General features: G+C 36.1%; 1 protein-coding gene across 3 annotated transcripts in view; it reads right to left on the bottom strand.

Moving 5' to 3' along the window:
* The window catches only part of LOC123550534 (malonate--CoA ligase ACSF3, mitochondrial-like), a 32169-nt gene that overhangs the window by 12915 nt on the left and 2857 nt on the right, over positions 1 to 16397 (bottom strand). For 2 of the 3 annotated variants that reach the window (XM_053545657.1, XM_053545655.1), the window contains exons 2-4: positions 3435 to 4191; positions 3019 to 3210; positions 1309 to 1466 (exon numbers count right to left, since the gene is read on the bottom strand). In XM_053545657.1, the coding sequence (XP_053401632.1) occupies positions 1309 to 1466; positions 3019 to 3210; positions 3435 to 4181 (1097 nt within the window). In that variant the 5' untranslated portion in view covers positions 4182 to 4191. Of the gene's footprint in view, positions 1 to 1308; positions 1467 to 3018; positions 3211 to 3434; positions 4192 to 7964; positions 8122 to 16397 lie in introns of those variants that run through there. The other variant, XM_053545656.1, reaches the window with a different exon arrangement.

Genomic DNA, 16397 nt, shown 5'->3' with positions numbered 1-16397 from the left:
AACAACTACTTCAAGTTTGAATCAAATCCATTTAGTAATATTGTCATTATTATTATTATTATTATTATACCAGATTTATATAGCGCCCTTTTTATGATAAACACATTCAAAGGTGTTTTACATAGTTCAAACGCAGCCACACAAGGCGTGAAATTCATCCTCTACTAGTACAGACACAGAGCGATCTGACCAGAGAGATAGAGTGAGATAATGCCCCCAGATTAGATAGAGAGAAATCCTTTTTAGATACAGGCCTGTCAGGCTAACTTAGCCTAGCTCTTTGCGAATAGACAGTCTGGTTCTTTAACGTGCCCAGTGTATAGCACCGATACACGCGAAGCCGTCTTTCCTGGGAAGAACCAGTACAGGCCTCTCAGTTAGGTGGGAGACACTCGAGAGCATCTCAGAAATTTCCAGTGCCTGGACCGGGATTCGAACCCTGACCTCTGGATTGACAGTCAAGTGTGTTTCCACTAGACCATCTGCCCACCCGAGATATCTAAATATAGTGAAAATGCATCAAAATTAACCCTAGATTCTAAGTAAAAGGGGGCATAACTCATGAAAAATTGGTGCAAGAGTTATGTGCCTTGTGTCATATGATGTGGGTGATAAAGTGGAATAACTACTTTAAGTTTGAATCAAGTCCATTTAGTAATAACTGAGACAGAGTGAAAGTGCATCAAAACTTTAACCTGAAATTTTAAGTCAAAAAGAGGGGGGGGGGGGGGGGGGGGGGAATAATTCATGAAATATTGGTGCAAGAGTTATGGCCCTTGTGTCATATGATGTGAGTGATGATGTTGAACAACTATTTTTAGCTCCGCCCCCCCCCCCCCATTCCGTAAGCACTGAGATAGAGTGAAAGTGCATCAAAACTTTAACCTGAAATTCTAAGTAAAAGGCGGGATAATTCATTAAATATTGGTACCAGAGTTATGGACCATGTGTCATATGATGTGGGAGATGATGTGGAACAACTACTTTCAGTTTGAATCAAATCCATTTAGTAATAACTGAGATAGAGTGAAAGTGCATCAAAACTTTAACCTAAAATTCTTAGTAAAAAGGGGGGATGATTCATGAAATATTGGTGTGAGAGTTATGGCCCTTTTGCCATACAATGTGGGTGATGATGAGGAATAACTAATTTAAGTTTAAAACAAACCCATCAAGTAATTACAGAGATAAACAGAAAGTGCATCAAAACTTTAACCAAGGTGCAGATGCAGAAGGATGCCGATGCCAATGCCAGGTCGAGTAGGACAGCTCTCCATACTTTGTATAGTCAAGCTAAAAATCACTGACCTGAATTTTTCTGTTAATACAGAAGGCAGATTATCTGGAATATATTTATTGTCAGCATGTCTCTGTTTGTCATATTCCTCAATAAGTTTGGCATATATTGTTGGCACAGCCATAAACATGTTGATAGAGAGATCATCTCGTAATAAAGCCTTCCATACCTGTAACATGATAAAACCATGGCTCTGTATCCTCTTTGTTTATTTCATTTAGCAATGACTTATTTAACGGTCTATAGACATTCATTACCTGCAAAACAAAAGACCCTTTGATCTCAGATCAAGTCACACTGGCGCTATAAAGACCAGAAAACCAAACTGACAAAGTCCAGATACCACATCATTGCTCTTGACCATCACAACATCGTCATTTTTTTCGTTCAAGTTTTCTGGCATATTTCTTTGGTTGTGATTAAAGTGTTCAATACTTACTACAGGTAAGAACTTATTTGTTTATAGGTCATATGGTGACTTTCCAATACATCAAGTTGGAGGAAGACCCAAGGTGTGACTCTATTTCAGTCAGGGACGAGCCACTGAGTACAACCACCAAGCTTCCATTAGTCAGCTTGATGACTTCTTGGCATGATAGAAATCTACACATCAAACAAGGTTTAGAACCCATGGTGGTAATGGTCAAGTAATTTGAAGCCAGCAACCTTGATCACTTGGCCATGGGTCCCCTACAGTCAAGGATTTTCTTTACATTTTTTATTACAGTAGCTTGTTTGGCAGTCCCAGTTCCACATTCTTGCTGTACATTTTTATTTTGGGTCAAGCCAAACCATTTAAGTTACAGACCACCAATTGTTTTCCCATACATTTCCATTTTAACAGTATGGCACGTACTGACTTCCATAAATCTAAACATGTACAGCTAATCATATTTTTTTGTAGAACTATTTTTTTTGTTCCACATAAAATAACAAGAGATCCGCCAAGTGGGGCAATATATGCTTGGAGGGTTATATCAGAGAAGGACGGAAACAAAATTTAAAGAAAAAGCAAAATTTAAAGATTTCTTTTCATGGGAGGTGGGAATGGGAAGTGGAGAGCTGGGTGTGTGTGCAGTGGTGGTGACAGGATACTAACTGGCAAGAAACTAAATAAATTTGTTGTTTTCTTTGGCGGGTGGGGGGGGGGGAGGGGGGTTAATGGTGTGGGTGTAATGTAGATTGTTGCAGACTGCATATCGTCTCATCACCACCTGCCTCCCAGTAAGTTCCCTGTTATTTTTTGAACTGTTGCTCTTTCAGTTGTAGAGGAATGTTTCCAATCATATTTCTCCATTTTTACAGTTTTATTTTCAATCATGATCAAATACCAAACATTTTACAAAGTTTCATTCAGAAATATTCAGTTTTTACAAAGATATCATATGGCCATTTTACTAAGATAGCCCTCTGTCTGTTCACATGCCTAATTTAGATGTTACTGACATTTTATTTACTCACAAATTCAGTTATTTGCACTGGTTTTTGCTTTGACACTGAAAAATGGATATTTCCATGAGAAAAAAAATTAAAAATTTATTAATTTTGAACATTTCCTGACATTACACAGACAAAAATAAGCCTTTTTTGTCCAATGGCAGTAAATATATCTTGCCGGCAACAAAATATTAAGGGACCGTATGATTTCATTTGCTGCTGGGGACACAACAGTAGATTAACGGCATTGCTCTTGTAATAGTCATAATATAAAGACTACTTACTTCTTTAGGGTCAAAATTTGGCAGCATAAAAAACATAGCACCACAGTACAGAGGAGTCATCAGAACATTTACAATTCCATGCACGTGATGTAGTGGCAGCACATGCAAAATTACATCACTGGAGGTCCATCCCCATGCTGAAATCATCGCCTGCATTTGGGCATCAAGATTTCCAAATGTATGAACTACGCCCTGAAATATATAATAACTGATTTGATATCCCCATGCTAGATAAAAAGAGAACAGGTCTTGCATCATGCTATATGATATCAGTTTCCTGATTTTCAGCTTGCCAACCTCTGTTGGTCAATCTGAAACTTTGGTGATAAAAAAGGTTAAAACTTCCTATTTTATGCAAGAACAAATGTATAATATTTAGCCGTAAATACTTTTAAAGGTTATTTTCAAGCACTAACCTTAGGTCTACCTGTAGTACCACTCGTATATATGATCTGTGCTTTTGTATATCTGTATGTATCATCAACTAATAGTGCCTCAAGGCTATGTCTAAGTCGCCTCCCTTTATCTGTCTCCAAGTGGTGACAGTCATCATCATAATCACCACTAAAATCATCAAGGGTTATCATCTTCAATGATATATTATGGTTCTGCGATACTGGTTCCAATATATCACGATAACTTTCACAACACACTAGTAGCTTTGCCCCAGAATCATCAGCAAAGTATTCCAGTTCACTGATTGGGTGAGATTTGCACAGGGGAACTGCTACAGCACCACACATCCAAACTGCCCACTGTGTCACAACATAAGACAAATCATTTTCGCACAGAAACGCTATGCGCTCACCTGCTAGTGGAAACCTCGAGTCTTTGGTGTAATCAGGCTCATTTTTCCAACTGCTCGCAACTTCATTAAACTCATTTGCTAATGCTGCACTATAATGTAGTAAATCCTCATACGTATAACGTCCATGTTGCGTCACCGCTGCAGTTCGCTCACGGAAGTTTTCTGCTCTCAGGAATACAGGCGTCACATGCCTAGAATCTATAGACAAGTATCTACAGAAACACGATCTGAAGAACACTGGTTCTTGGAATGATAACAGTTTACCAACTGCATAGTGAACATGTGTCTTTGTCACAGAGTGAGTGTCTGACCATGAAATGCGTCTTAAGAGCCGGGGTACTGATCTTAGCATCATGATGACAATTCTAAAAAGGAAACAACATTAAATTTTGTACATGCTCAATCAGATGTACTGAACAGAAATAAGATCACAATACCAAAAACCCAGACCATCCAAACATTGGCCCCTTAATCCAAGGAGCAACTTGATATATCTACCAACACGGTACAATTGCAAGGAAACCATGGAAAAACTTGAGCTATCACTACAGGCAATTAATACACCCAGATGCCACTTTCATACATGGTAAAGTAAAATGTAGTGATCATGACATTTGACCTGCAAGTGTGACATTGACCTTGGACCTAATGACCTGGGTTGTGCACTCTACATGTCGTCTTGGTGAGTTAAAAAAATTACGCTAGTTTTATGAATATCCATCCACTGGTTAAGAAGATACTGAGTGAAAACAAATTTAAGATACATGATATTTGACCCCTGTGACCTTGACTATGTGGTAAACAACTGCTGCGAGTTTTATGAATATCTTTCAAGCGGTTTAAACAATATGAAGCAGACATGAATTTGTGAGTGAAGTTAACCTTGGACTTGGTGATCCTGGTTGTGCGCTGTGCAATTTGTCTTGATGAGGTAAATAACTGATGTTAGCTTTATAAACAAATTACAGTAGTTTCGATGATATAGTGAGACACAAATGAAAGCTATCCTTTGATCTCCAAGTATGAACTTGACCTTGAACCCAGTATGCTCTGTATACCATCATGATGAGATTAAGAGTTGATGCTAAATGTATGAAACGGTTGAGATGATGGATGGACAAACCAACAGACCAAGGACAAACATGCATGACTCCAGTCTAGCCCTAAATATTTTGTTTCTTGGAGTTAATAAACATATCTAGGGCAACCAGATTCAAACTAATGGTGGATAAAAATAGGCAACTGCCAAGGAAAAAAGTGCCTAGTATTATCAATGGACGGCAGCTCAGGTAGTGTATTTTGCATAAAACTGTGCTGGGGAGTGTTTTTCATTTAGAACCTCATCTGTCTCCCTTTAAGCATTCAGCTATTATCTCCATAAACATGCCAAATTTGCTGTAGAAGTGGTTTATTCTGCTGCCTTAAATGTCTGCATTTTTCAATTTTCTGTTTTATATTTCTGCAGTGGTTCTTAAATTGTACATTTTTGCACTGCGTAAATGCTTTTGTTGAAATGACTTAAAATTTGTTTTGCTTATTATGCAAAACAGGCAACATTATGTTGAAAGTTTTGATGGAGATATGTGTGTGTGTGTGTTCGGGTTTAACGTCTTTTTCAACAATTTTTCAGTCATATAAACGACGGTGTCTACTTGTAGCAGTGAGCACAATGCCCAACTTTATGGTGCTGCCTCACTGGAATATCATGCCGCAGACACGTGGCATGATACCCCTTACAGAAGAAAAAGGCCTGCTGTGTACTCTTGCTGTGTACATACAGCGTATATGATGCGTACATGATGTGTACTGAAATCAATAGTACGCAGGATATACACCGCACATACACCGATAGTACGTTTGTAGTACACTTTTGACATGCAAATGAGCTCTGCCGCGTACTACTTGCTGCATACATGCTGTGGACTACATAGTACACAGGATGTACGCTGGAGGAATTAAGTATGCGAGAAATAGTACGCAGCATGTACGCGGCACATACACTTTTCACATGCAAATGAGCCTGCGGTGTACTACCCCTGCGGCGTACAAGCTGTGTACTCCTGCGGCGTACATTCTGTGTACTCCTGCGGCGTACATGCTGTGTACTCCTGGCCCGAGTCCTGCGGCGTACATGCTGTGTACTCCTGCTGCATACATGCTGTGTACTCTTGTGGCGAAACTGCTGTGATAATGTAAATTCCTTACCCCACCAACTTTGTATGCAAATGCTAATCATTTGGACAGAAAAAAACAGAACAAAGATAAGTGACATGCATCAATAAGTATTTGCCCTTACCAAAATAATGTAGATTGATGTTATCAAATAAATTAGTATGCTTTTCTCCATCCACTTATCAATGAAATAAATCAGTTTTTGTAGCATGTAATTTGGTAAACATTTGAAGAAAATGGCGTAACTGCATCAAGGGAAACAACTTTAATGCAACTAAATATAAGTGTTATGATTTATTATAGACGATGTGTGCGTAGTATGTATTTATTTTGATTAAAATCCATCTGAGAACAATCTAGGACTGGAATTATATAAGCATTTATACACTTTTACGTCCGTAAAAAGTAGCGCACCAATAAATTTTGGATTGATTTTTCCAATGGGGCAAGCGCAATTAGCCAAAAACGTTCTGAAAATATACGAGCGGCAAATCCGATGAACAACTTTTAATTTGGTGAGGCCTTAATGAGTTAACATAATGAGCATTAAAGCCTTTATAAAACATGATAGAGTGGTGTTTGCTTAAGAGTATTCAAATAACAGTGAGAGCTATTAATTCTTCTCATTCGGGCGCTGTTGAGGCATTATCTTTGGAATTATTTCATGTATTACAAAATGTAATGCAACGAAGTTCAAATAAGGCTTTTCAATTATCCAAGTTAGAAAGCTCCAGGATTAATTCAAAATGAAAAAGAATATATTTTTACACTGCATGCAAGGTGCAGCTCAGAAATCACTAAGATGTAAGCTTCACAAATGAACATTGCAAATAGTTTGGCAAATTTTTATTGTTCAGAATACCGGTAATCTGAACTATTCTATGCTATTAAGATAAAAGTTACTCGGAAATCAAGTTCTTGCTTCCAAAAAAAAAAAATGTACAAATCCTTCCTGCATGAAGTCCCTCCCGCGTATATGAAGTTTACTTCAGACTTTAACTTATAAAAAAAAAACTAAGTATAAATGCCAAAAGAAATTGTACAAGTCTTTCCCGCGTATATGAAGTATACTGCACAAATTTCAAAGTATCTGCGGTGTACATGCAGTGTACTATTTTCTTGTACAAGTCCCTCCTGCGTACATGCAGTGTACTCCTTAAATTTTCAGAGTCTGTGCTGCGTACTTGAAGTGTACTAGTGACCTCCTGCGTACATGCTGTGTACTCGTCGAAATAGTACACGGCATGTACGCGGCATGCGGTGTATGTAAAATGTACTCCTCTGGCGTACTACTGTGTTCACGGCATATACACAGCAAATACGCAGCATGTACGCCACAGAGGCTTGCTTCTGTAAGGGACCCCACCCAATCACATTATACTGACACTGGGCTGACCAGTCCTAGCACTATCCTCTTAATGCTGAGCGCTAAGCGAGGAAGCTACTAGTACCATTTTTTACGTCTTTGGTATCGAACCACGACCTCCCGCACTCGAAGCGGACGCTCTACCACTAGGCTACCGAGGCGGTTTTGATGGAAATGAGAGGGTGGGAGGGGGAGTTAATGTGTTAAAGTTCAGGTGAGCTAAAACAACTATGTTATGATTCTTAAGCTTTGCACACCAGCTCTATGTGTATTTTAAGTTTCATATAAATCTTTTCAGTACAGTAAAACCTCTCCAGAGTGGCCCTCTCTTAAGCAAAAACCTCTTTATAACAACATCATCAAAATTTTCCTAAGCTGAAATATACTATCAAATTTACCTCTCCAGAACAACAACCTCTACATAACAGTCAATATTTGTATCTCCCAAAGGGTGCTGCTCTACAGAGGTTGCACTGTACTTTAGTTACACTCTGAACACGGGAAGTGTGACACAAAGACAGACAGACAGACAGATGTGAAGGAGTGGCAAGGCAACAACTACATGACTTTTCACCCTTCGGAAAGCATAAAAATTCTTACCTAGATATACAAACGTTGTAAAACTGTTTTCATAAATCAACTCTATATCCATTATCAGCCAAGTCTTGTAAACATATTTTATCAATAGTTATCTAGGTCATTAACATTTAACCTTTACCTTACAATATAAACAAGAGATTACAATAAAAGTATGGTGGCATATTTCTGTCCCAGATAGCTACCAGTGTGAAAAATACTTTTTGTGATAATTCTGAAACTTATCTAGATATAATACAAAAACTTCTAACAATAAGTTCTTCATTCAAAATAGTAATAATTATCCTGATAGTGCCTACAAATGTTTGCAATATTTTATTCTAAAACTGACCCTTTTCTCAGGATACCTTAGATTTTGCATTTAATTCCTGCATACATATAAGGCAGTCTTTACTCAAAGGAAGTAACCTGTTTATAGAAGGTAAACTGATAAGTGAACACCAGTCTCCTTTCAAAACTATCAAAAGTGATCTACCGGTATATCACTTGCAAATCAAAATAACAAGAGTCATGCATCTAAAGCCCTCTACAGACGGTAAGTTTTTGTTGTACAACACCAATTAAATTCAAGATGTACAGCCAAATATTACCGTGTGTACGATGCTATTCCTTGATTTCGTAAATCTTAAGGTTTCGATGGAGGCCTTGAGAAACAAAAATCAAACAACACCAAATCATTGAAAGAAAGAGTTGTTTGACATGAAAATTGAACAGCATGTAAAACATGTATATTACTTTACGAAACAAGTGTCAGTATACTGATATAAACATTGAATTCCGGAAAAGGGCTGCCTAAAGGGGCTCCACTTCCGGACAGTTAAACGCCTTTAAAAACTCACCATTTTCAAAGAACTGTTACACATGTTTGTTTTGATGCATTTGCAATAGCGTGCGAGTGGTGAAATTTCGCATAACAAGGTGGAACACAGTTTTCAGCAATTGTTTATCATTATTTCTTTACATATGGCATTCATTTTCAAAGGGAGACAACTGTTCCCGATTATTTTAAGTACAAATGGCATTCATTTTCAAAGGGAAACAACTTTTTCCGATTATTTTAAGTAATCTTTGAGAAAAAGTTGTCTCCCTTTGAAAATGAATGCCATTTGTAAAGAAAAAAAGATAAACAATTGCTGAAAACTATGTTCCACCTTGTTACGTGAAATTTCACCACTCGCACGCTATTGCAAATGCATCAAAACAAACATGTGTAACAGTTCTTTGAAAATGGTGAGTTTTTAAAGGCGTTTAACTGTCCGGAAGTGGAGCCCCTTTAGGCAGCCCTTTTCCGGAATTCAATGTTTATATCAGTATACTGACACTTGTTTCGTAAAGTAATATACATGTTTTACATGCTGTTCAATTTTCATGTCAAACAACTCTTTCTTTCAATGATTTGGTGTTGTTTGATTTTTGTTTCTCAAGGCCTCCATCGAAACCTTAAGTCTTGACTTACAGATTAGGACATGTTCTATTTCGTAAGTTTTGCCTTACGTACCACCCACGTTGACAAGCAACAAATTGGTAAATAATTAGCTGATAAGAGGCAAGTGAATGAAATTCCAGAAACAATTGGCCAAAAATTAAACACAAATCTGAATATAAAATGGCTTTTAATGCATAATGGAAGGATGACACTGAAAAGTTAAATGATTTGAGCTGCGCCATGAGAAAACCAACATAGTGCGTTTACAACCAGCATCCGCGCAGTCTGATCCATGCTGTTCGCTAACGGTTTCTCTAAATGTATTAGACTTTTAAAGCAACCGTCACTGATCCTGACCAGACTGCGCGGATGCACAGGCTGGTCTGCATCCACGTTGGTCGCAAAGCCACTATGTTTGTTTTCTAATGGCGTGGCTCATTTGTGCCATGCGTAATCAAATTCATGGGACATAAAAAAGTGCATATTATTTTTTATAATATTAATAGTTACATTCTTTTCAGTACCTGATGCACTATGTTTACTTGGTAAATCTCTGTGATTTATATAGGAATGGAATACTGTCTGTATGTGCAAAATGTACAATTTCAAAATTGTACATCTTTGAGATAATTAGTGTTGTACAACAAAAACCTACCGTCTGTAGAGGGCTTAACTGTACTCAAATTGTTTTCTTTGATTTTCTCTTATTTCTAGACATTTGTCCAATACTTTGATGCATATTCTTTGACACAGCAGAGACTTTTCTCTTTCCATCAGTAGCTTTATCAACATATCCATCACTCGGATTTCTGTGGGTTTCAACTTTTATTTTAAAAAAAAACACCTCTATATTTATATATCACAGTGTCCCCAATGCATTTCTCAATTTGATCTTTATGTTAAACTATTCTTCTTTTCAAATCATTGACATTAACTGAGCAGTTAAAGCTATACTAATATCCATCTACAGTAATTATACATGAAAGAGATGAAAAGTACCTAGTCACCAAAGCCTATAATAAAGTTCAAATGGAGTTGTCTCCATTGTACCCAAATGTTTCACCAAGGATATTTTTTTTTTTTGCTCAAATAACTTTTTCAGAAAATGATCCTTTCATTACCCTTTCATTTTGTGAACTTTGATGCAGCTAACTACACATGTATAGAATTAGTAGTGCCGACTTGAAGTTTGTATTTTTAGTTCCAATGCCTAGAATATAGAGAATAATTATGCACCTCATTTCATTTAGTCAGCCAGTATGTCTCCATCTGTCAGATGGATCCTGCAATACTTTAAAGGAACAAGAGATTTTTTCATTAAACCTGGTTCAAGGATGGCAGTTTGAGAATACATGCAGATGGCAAATGTTTTCCGAATGTCAAAAGCTGTTTATAGGCATTTCAGTAGCAAAGAATTATCATAATATATACTTTTTGCCACAGTTATGCCAATACATTCATCACTACCCAGCAGTAATGCTAGTAACTATTGTGATAATAAGACATTTAGAAAATTTAGTGGCGTCTTGGAAACTTCACAATTTTTTTTACCATACCAAACCACCAGAAAGGTTTAGTCAGAAAGACAGCCATATCAGCAACACTGCAGAACTGGAGATAAATCAGCAACACTGCAGAACTGGGGATAAATCAGCAACACTGCAGAACTGGGGATAAATCAGCAACACTGCAGAACTGGGGATAAATCAGTTGTTAATGAAGAGAAAGTTTTGCACTTCCATTCATTCCCATCTATCATTTAAGAAATAATATATCTCATTTTGTGATTTGTTGCTGAATAAAATCAGTTTGGAGTTCAGATGCAAAGGAATTATATATATAAGTAGTATCTGCCTGTTATCTGTTAGTCTCTTTTCCAGCGCTGCTATGCCGTTTAACTCTATGACATCAGAAAAATGAATTGTTGTATATATTATAACACACAATTTTCAGCCTTCTTTGTTTAATAGGAAAATGAATTGGGTTGTGTCAGAATGTTTGTTTGACTAATGTGAAACTCTTCGACATAATACAAGCTTACATCTTAAAGCTTTCCCAAAATTGTCTAGGTTGAAAAAGGGGCATAATTTTGTAAACTTAATTTAGGGCTGTTCAGCTTAGCCTAGAATGATCACTGCTTACATGCAAACTTTCACAACATTTGTATGTTAGCTTCCCAAAGCAGGTTAATATACGCTCAAAGTTCTAGGTGGGAGGAGGAGGAAGTAAAATTAAAGTGATTTTTCTTTTTTTTCTTTATTTATTTTTTTTGTGGGGGGTTAAGTGCCACACAAATCCCGTCGGTGAAAAGCTAGCTCATCACCAAAGGTGATTTATTGCGCCTATATACTGTCATTTTACTCCAATGACAATTGACAGGTTTACAAATTTGCATATTAATGGAATTACTTCCCTTTATGCATTCAGTAGTTGTTACATTACTTTACCCTCCAAGAAATCTCGTCCCGAGATTTGGCCTAGGAAATGCATGGGTAAGGCAACTCCAGTCCGGCAGTTGATTTCCTCCCACCGCTGCCACCATTTGTAACGTTTTAGTGCCACACAAATCCCATCGGTGAAAAGCTAGCTCATCACCAAAGGCGATTTATTGCGCCTATATACTGTCATTTTACTCCAATGACAATTGACAGGTTTACAAATTTGCATATTAATGGAATTACTTCCCTTTATGCATTCAGTAGTCGTTACAAAAGATAGGGACTCAGTATTTCACTAGTCAAATTATCTCATCACCAACCATGTATATTCCAAGTTTAAAGTCAGTATCAAGAATACTAAGGTTTGAAATTTAAAATGTATTCTAGACCTTGACTTTTGACCTACCTACCTGGTTCATTCACAGCCTGCTCATCATCTCAATGCAAACTACTTATATGCCAAGTTTGTATTCAATACTGTGAAAAAATATTGAGTTATGCTCCAGATATGAAATATGACAGTCAGACCAACAGACCTACATGCCATCACATAAGAGGTCTGTTTTTCCAAAATGGGCATATACAAAGAGGCATAATTTATTGACAAAACACGAGCCAGAGCTATGAAATCATCTCATGATGCTGAACACTTGTGAAGAATCTGAAAACCTTCAGTCAAGAAGTTTCTGAGAAACACCTTTTTAAAAAATCTACATTAAAAGGGAGCTTACTCTTGATGATTTATAAAGATTCTACAGACAATGTTTGATGAAAATCTATAAAGAGGTTCATGAGAAGAAGTTTTTTAAATGTATTTCCATATTTAGTGCTACCCCAGTTTAAGCAAATTTGGTAGAGGACCTTAAAATAATGCTACAGACAAAATCTGATGAAGATTTGTCAGGTGGTTTAAGAGGTTTAAGAAAACTGATGTTGTTTAAAGGTTTTTCTATTGTTAGCTCTAGACGCCCTTAAGGTATTAGGCCCATAACAGTAATGTTTAAAAAATGGCATTTGCTGGGTATGTTCTTACAGTTGACCATGCTTCGCACTTAGTTGCAAATTTTTAAAAACTTTTACCGTGCCGTTTTTTATAAATTTTGTGTAATTTATGGTATTTCCTCAAGCTCAAGTAGAGACAAATTTCAAAGTGGTGGCCTTTATCCAAAACGTTTGCAGAGAATTCATTATACCATTATTTTTTATGAAAGAAACATCAAACTATTGGTAAACAATTATAGAACTTGAAATAAAACTGTCAATATCATTTTTGCTAGGTTGCCTCGAGTAAACGGATTTAAGGAGACAGAATTCTAACTTTAACATTGAAAAATTAAGGTTGAATCCTGCGGGTCTATTTTGAATTTTGCTCACTTCATTCAAAAATAACCTTGAGGCAGAAGTAAAACCTACCTAAATTTCTTCCATAATATGTAATCTAAAGAATGAAGGCAAAATTGAGAACTTTTACCATATGTAACTCAGTATTTTTGAAGATGTCTAACTCTACCCCTTCTGTTTCAGAGGTAAAATCACTTTGAACGGCAAGAAATGGCTTATCAAATCAGATTTTTTCCATTTCTGTACAATAAATCAAGAACAAATATTGATAGAGGTAAAAATTTTACTAGAAAAAAAAGGAAAATAAGGAAAAAAAAAATTGGTCCCTGTGGGGTTTGAACCTAAGCCCCCCCCCCCCCCCCCCCCCCCCCCCCCCCCCCCCCCCCCCCCCCCCCGCCTGAAAATTGCAGTAAAGTAGGTTTATGGTAGGAATTGAATACTCTTCAAAAAGGAGATACTCTATTATGGGCCTAATACCTTAAAAAGGGCAATGATCAATAAAAACCTTCATGGGAAGAAATAATATTCTGTTTTCCAAAATGAAAGTAGATCTACTGTTTATTTGAAATGGGCAGAAATTGTATTTCTTATTTCTTATTAAACTGCTTCATAATCTCTCTAAAACATTTGGGAAATATTACTTTGTAATAGATAAGAACGACATATCAAAATAAACCAAATACATGTAGCAGACAAAATATCAAAATTTACTGAGACACTTGCACACAAAAAAATCCTGAAAAAGTTCATATGTGTCAAAATCTCGGACATGACTTTAACACCAAATACATAATTCTCATTTAATTGTATGCTCAAAAACACAATTGTTTTGTCACTTGTATATGTTACGCGCATATAGCCAATCTGCGCATTTGGTAAATCGCGCAGCGCAAATAACCAATTTGTTATCTGCGCAACGATTTGTAAATCGGGCAACCTTATATATTTGTTATATGCGCAGGGCAACTGTCTTGCGCGTTTGGTAAATGAGTCTGCGCTTTTAACATATAGAAGATATCTCCCGATAAAACTGAATATCATTAGAGTGTTAGACTTGTAGGCCTACATAAAACTGTAAAACTGACGGTGATCAGGCACGCGTAAACGTGTGAATTTGTAAAGAAAAAGAAAAACATTTTTTTAAAGTAAATGAGCGTATTTATGCGGTAATTTCAATGAGATTCTCACGTCCCTGGTAGTTTATGGCCTATAAATTTCTGTTGACGACGGTATTAAGAGTCATTTGTCATAGGTGTTAAAAAACGTTAAAATGATACAAAACATCCCAAGTATATTTAATAACACAAGTATTTTTTTATTTATTTTTATACTTTTTTTAAACTTTTAAACGCTGTAGCCTGTGCGGGATGTCGATCCTGCGATAATAGAAAATCTGGAAATTACTCTGATAATATGCATATCTCCCTTAAACCATGCTAACTTTTACATTGTTTAACAATTACAGACTGATATTGCAAATCTTGGTTTTAAAAATGTGTCATAAATTTATTTCAGCATCATTAAATTCATGGGAGTCGGTCACCTGGTTTCAATACCTGCAATATGATACAATATGCAATAAAACTCAAACATGCGTGAAGGTGTGATTTCCTTCGGATAGCCACATCGTCCTCTCTATTCTTTTTATAACTAAAGTATTTTACTTCATTCGATCACACGCAGTCATTTTATACCGAATATAGAACATAAAGGAGACTTACATAACAGACTGAATTGCCACACACTTACCACATTTCACCATATCGCTTTTCTTTTCATCATATTGAAGAAGCGCAATTCTTTTTACCGACGTGAGCATATCTTTGACATGGCCAAGATTAAAAATAAAACAAAAATAAGCAGAATTAAAAGACGAACTTACAGATCTTTTATACTTATATAATTGTTTAATGTTTTATAGTGAGATAAATAGAATGAATCAGAGCTCCAGATAAGATGCGTATTTGCGTAAATACGTTTTGAAATTTACAAAAAACGCATTTAAAATCAAACCTACGCGTACTGATACGCATTGAAAAAACGGGATACGTATTTTACTCGATTAAAGTGCGTAATCCAATTTTATCATAAATCAAGCACATCCTTTTTGTAATCGAGTACAACAAACAAAAATGGCGTCTCATAAAAGCAAACGCAAACGATATCGTAACATAATGTTATTTTCTTCTTCAAGTATATTAAAGCGTGAGACAAGAGATGACTTGGACAATGCCTATCGCTAAGCACGTGATCTATGATATATTATGGGTAACTGTTGAAGAAGCAGAAGCACCATACATGTGGGTGTTTCTGAAAAAAAACAAACATTGACAGTCAAAGTATCACTGGCTGTTGATATATCGCAGTGGTCAGTAACTTAATTTAAGATGTAGTGTAAGATGTAATGTATGCAGTAAACAAAATGTTAAAACTATCTGAATGAAGGCTCAAAAAATATTCAGGAAAACAGCATTGGTCGACAAAGTCACTTCAGCGGAGCACATGAATATCAGAAAATTATACAAACAAACAGTTATTATTATTACCCTTTTAAATAATTTCGAATTCTGAAAAACCATTTAGAATTCTAAAATACCCTTTTGAAAAAATATGTAGGAGTAAAATACCCTTTGAAAAAAAAACTAGAGGGTAAAATACCCTTTAACCTAAAATCTTATCTGGAGCTCTGATGAATAACTAATAAAATTCATCAAAATGTGAACGAGATTTTACATTTTTTAGGTGTGCAAGATGTTTGTCCTGCGCTAATAGAAGTCTGAATATTACTCCAATAACTTGAATATCTTTTATAAACCATTTTAACTTTTACTTCGTTTTTCGATTACAATCTAAAATGTAGCTTTTGAAAATCTGAATATAATGTTTCATCCGTAGCCTGCGCGGGATGTTGTTCCTGCGCTAATAGCAATTTCTGAACTGACGTTGATATTTCAAACATATTTCAATTCTAAAATATACTATTTATGTAACTTCATAAAAATGTTTTTGGAGTAGAAAAAAAAATAGAAAGAAGCGTGATTTCCGTCATAACGAGAACGAAATATTACATTTGTTATCTGTGCAAGATGTGTTTGCCCTGCGCTAATAAAAAATCTGAAAATAATCCTGATAACTTGTAGATTATGAAAAGGATGATCATATAAAGTGCAAAATATATGGACAGGCGATCTATGGAAATGTATATATTATCTTGCTTTGATGATATATCGT

This window comes from Mercenaria mercenaria, chromosome 6 (assembly GCF_021730395.1).
Source record: "Mercenaria mercenaria strain notata chromosome 6, MADL_Memer_1, whole genome shotgun sequence".
In the NCBI taxonomy this organism is placed as follows: domain Eukaryota; kingdom Metazoa; phylum Mollusca; class Bivalvia; order Venerida; family Veneridae; genus Mercenaria; species Mercenaria mercenaria.
Note: the sequence above shows the minus strand (reverse complement) of the source record. Positions and strands in the feature narration are given on the sequence as shown.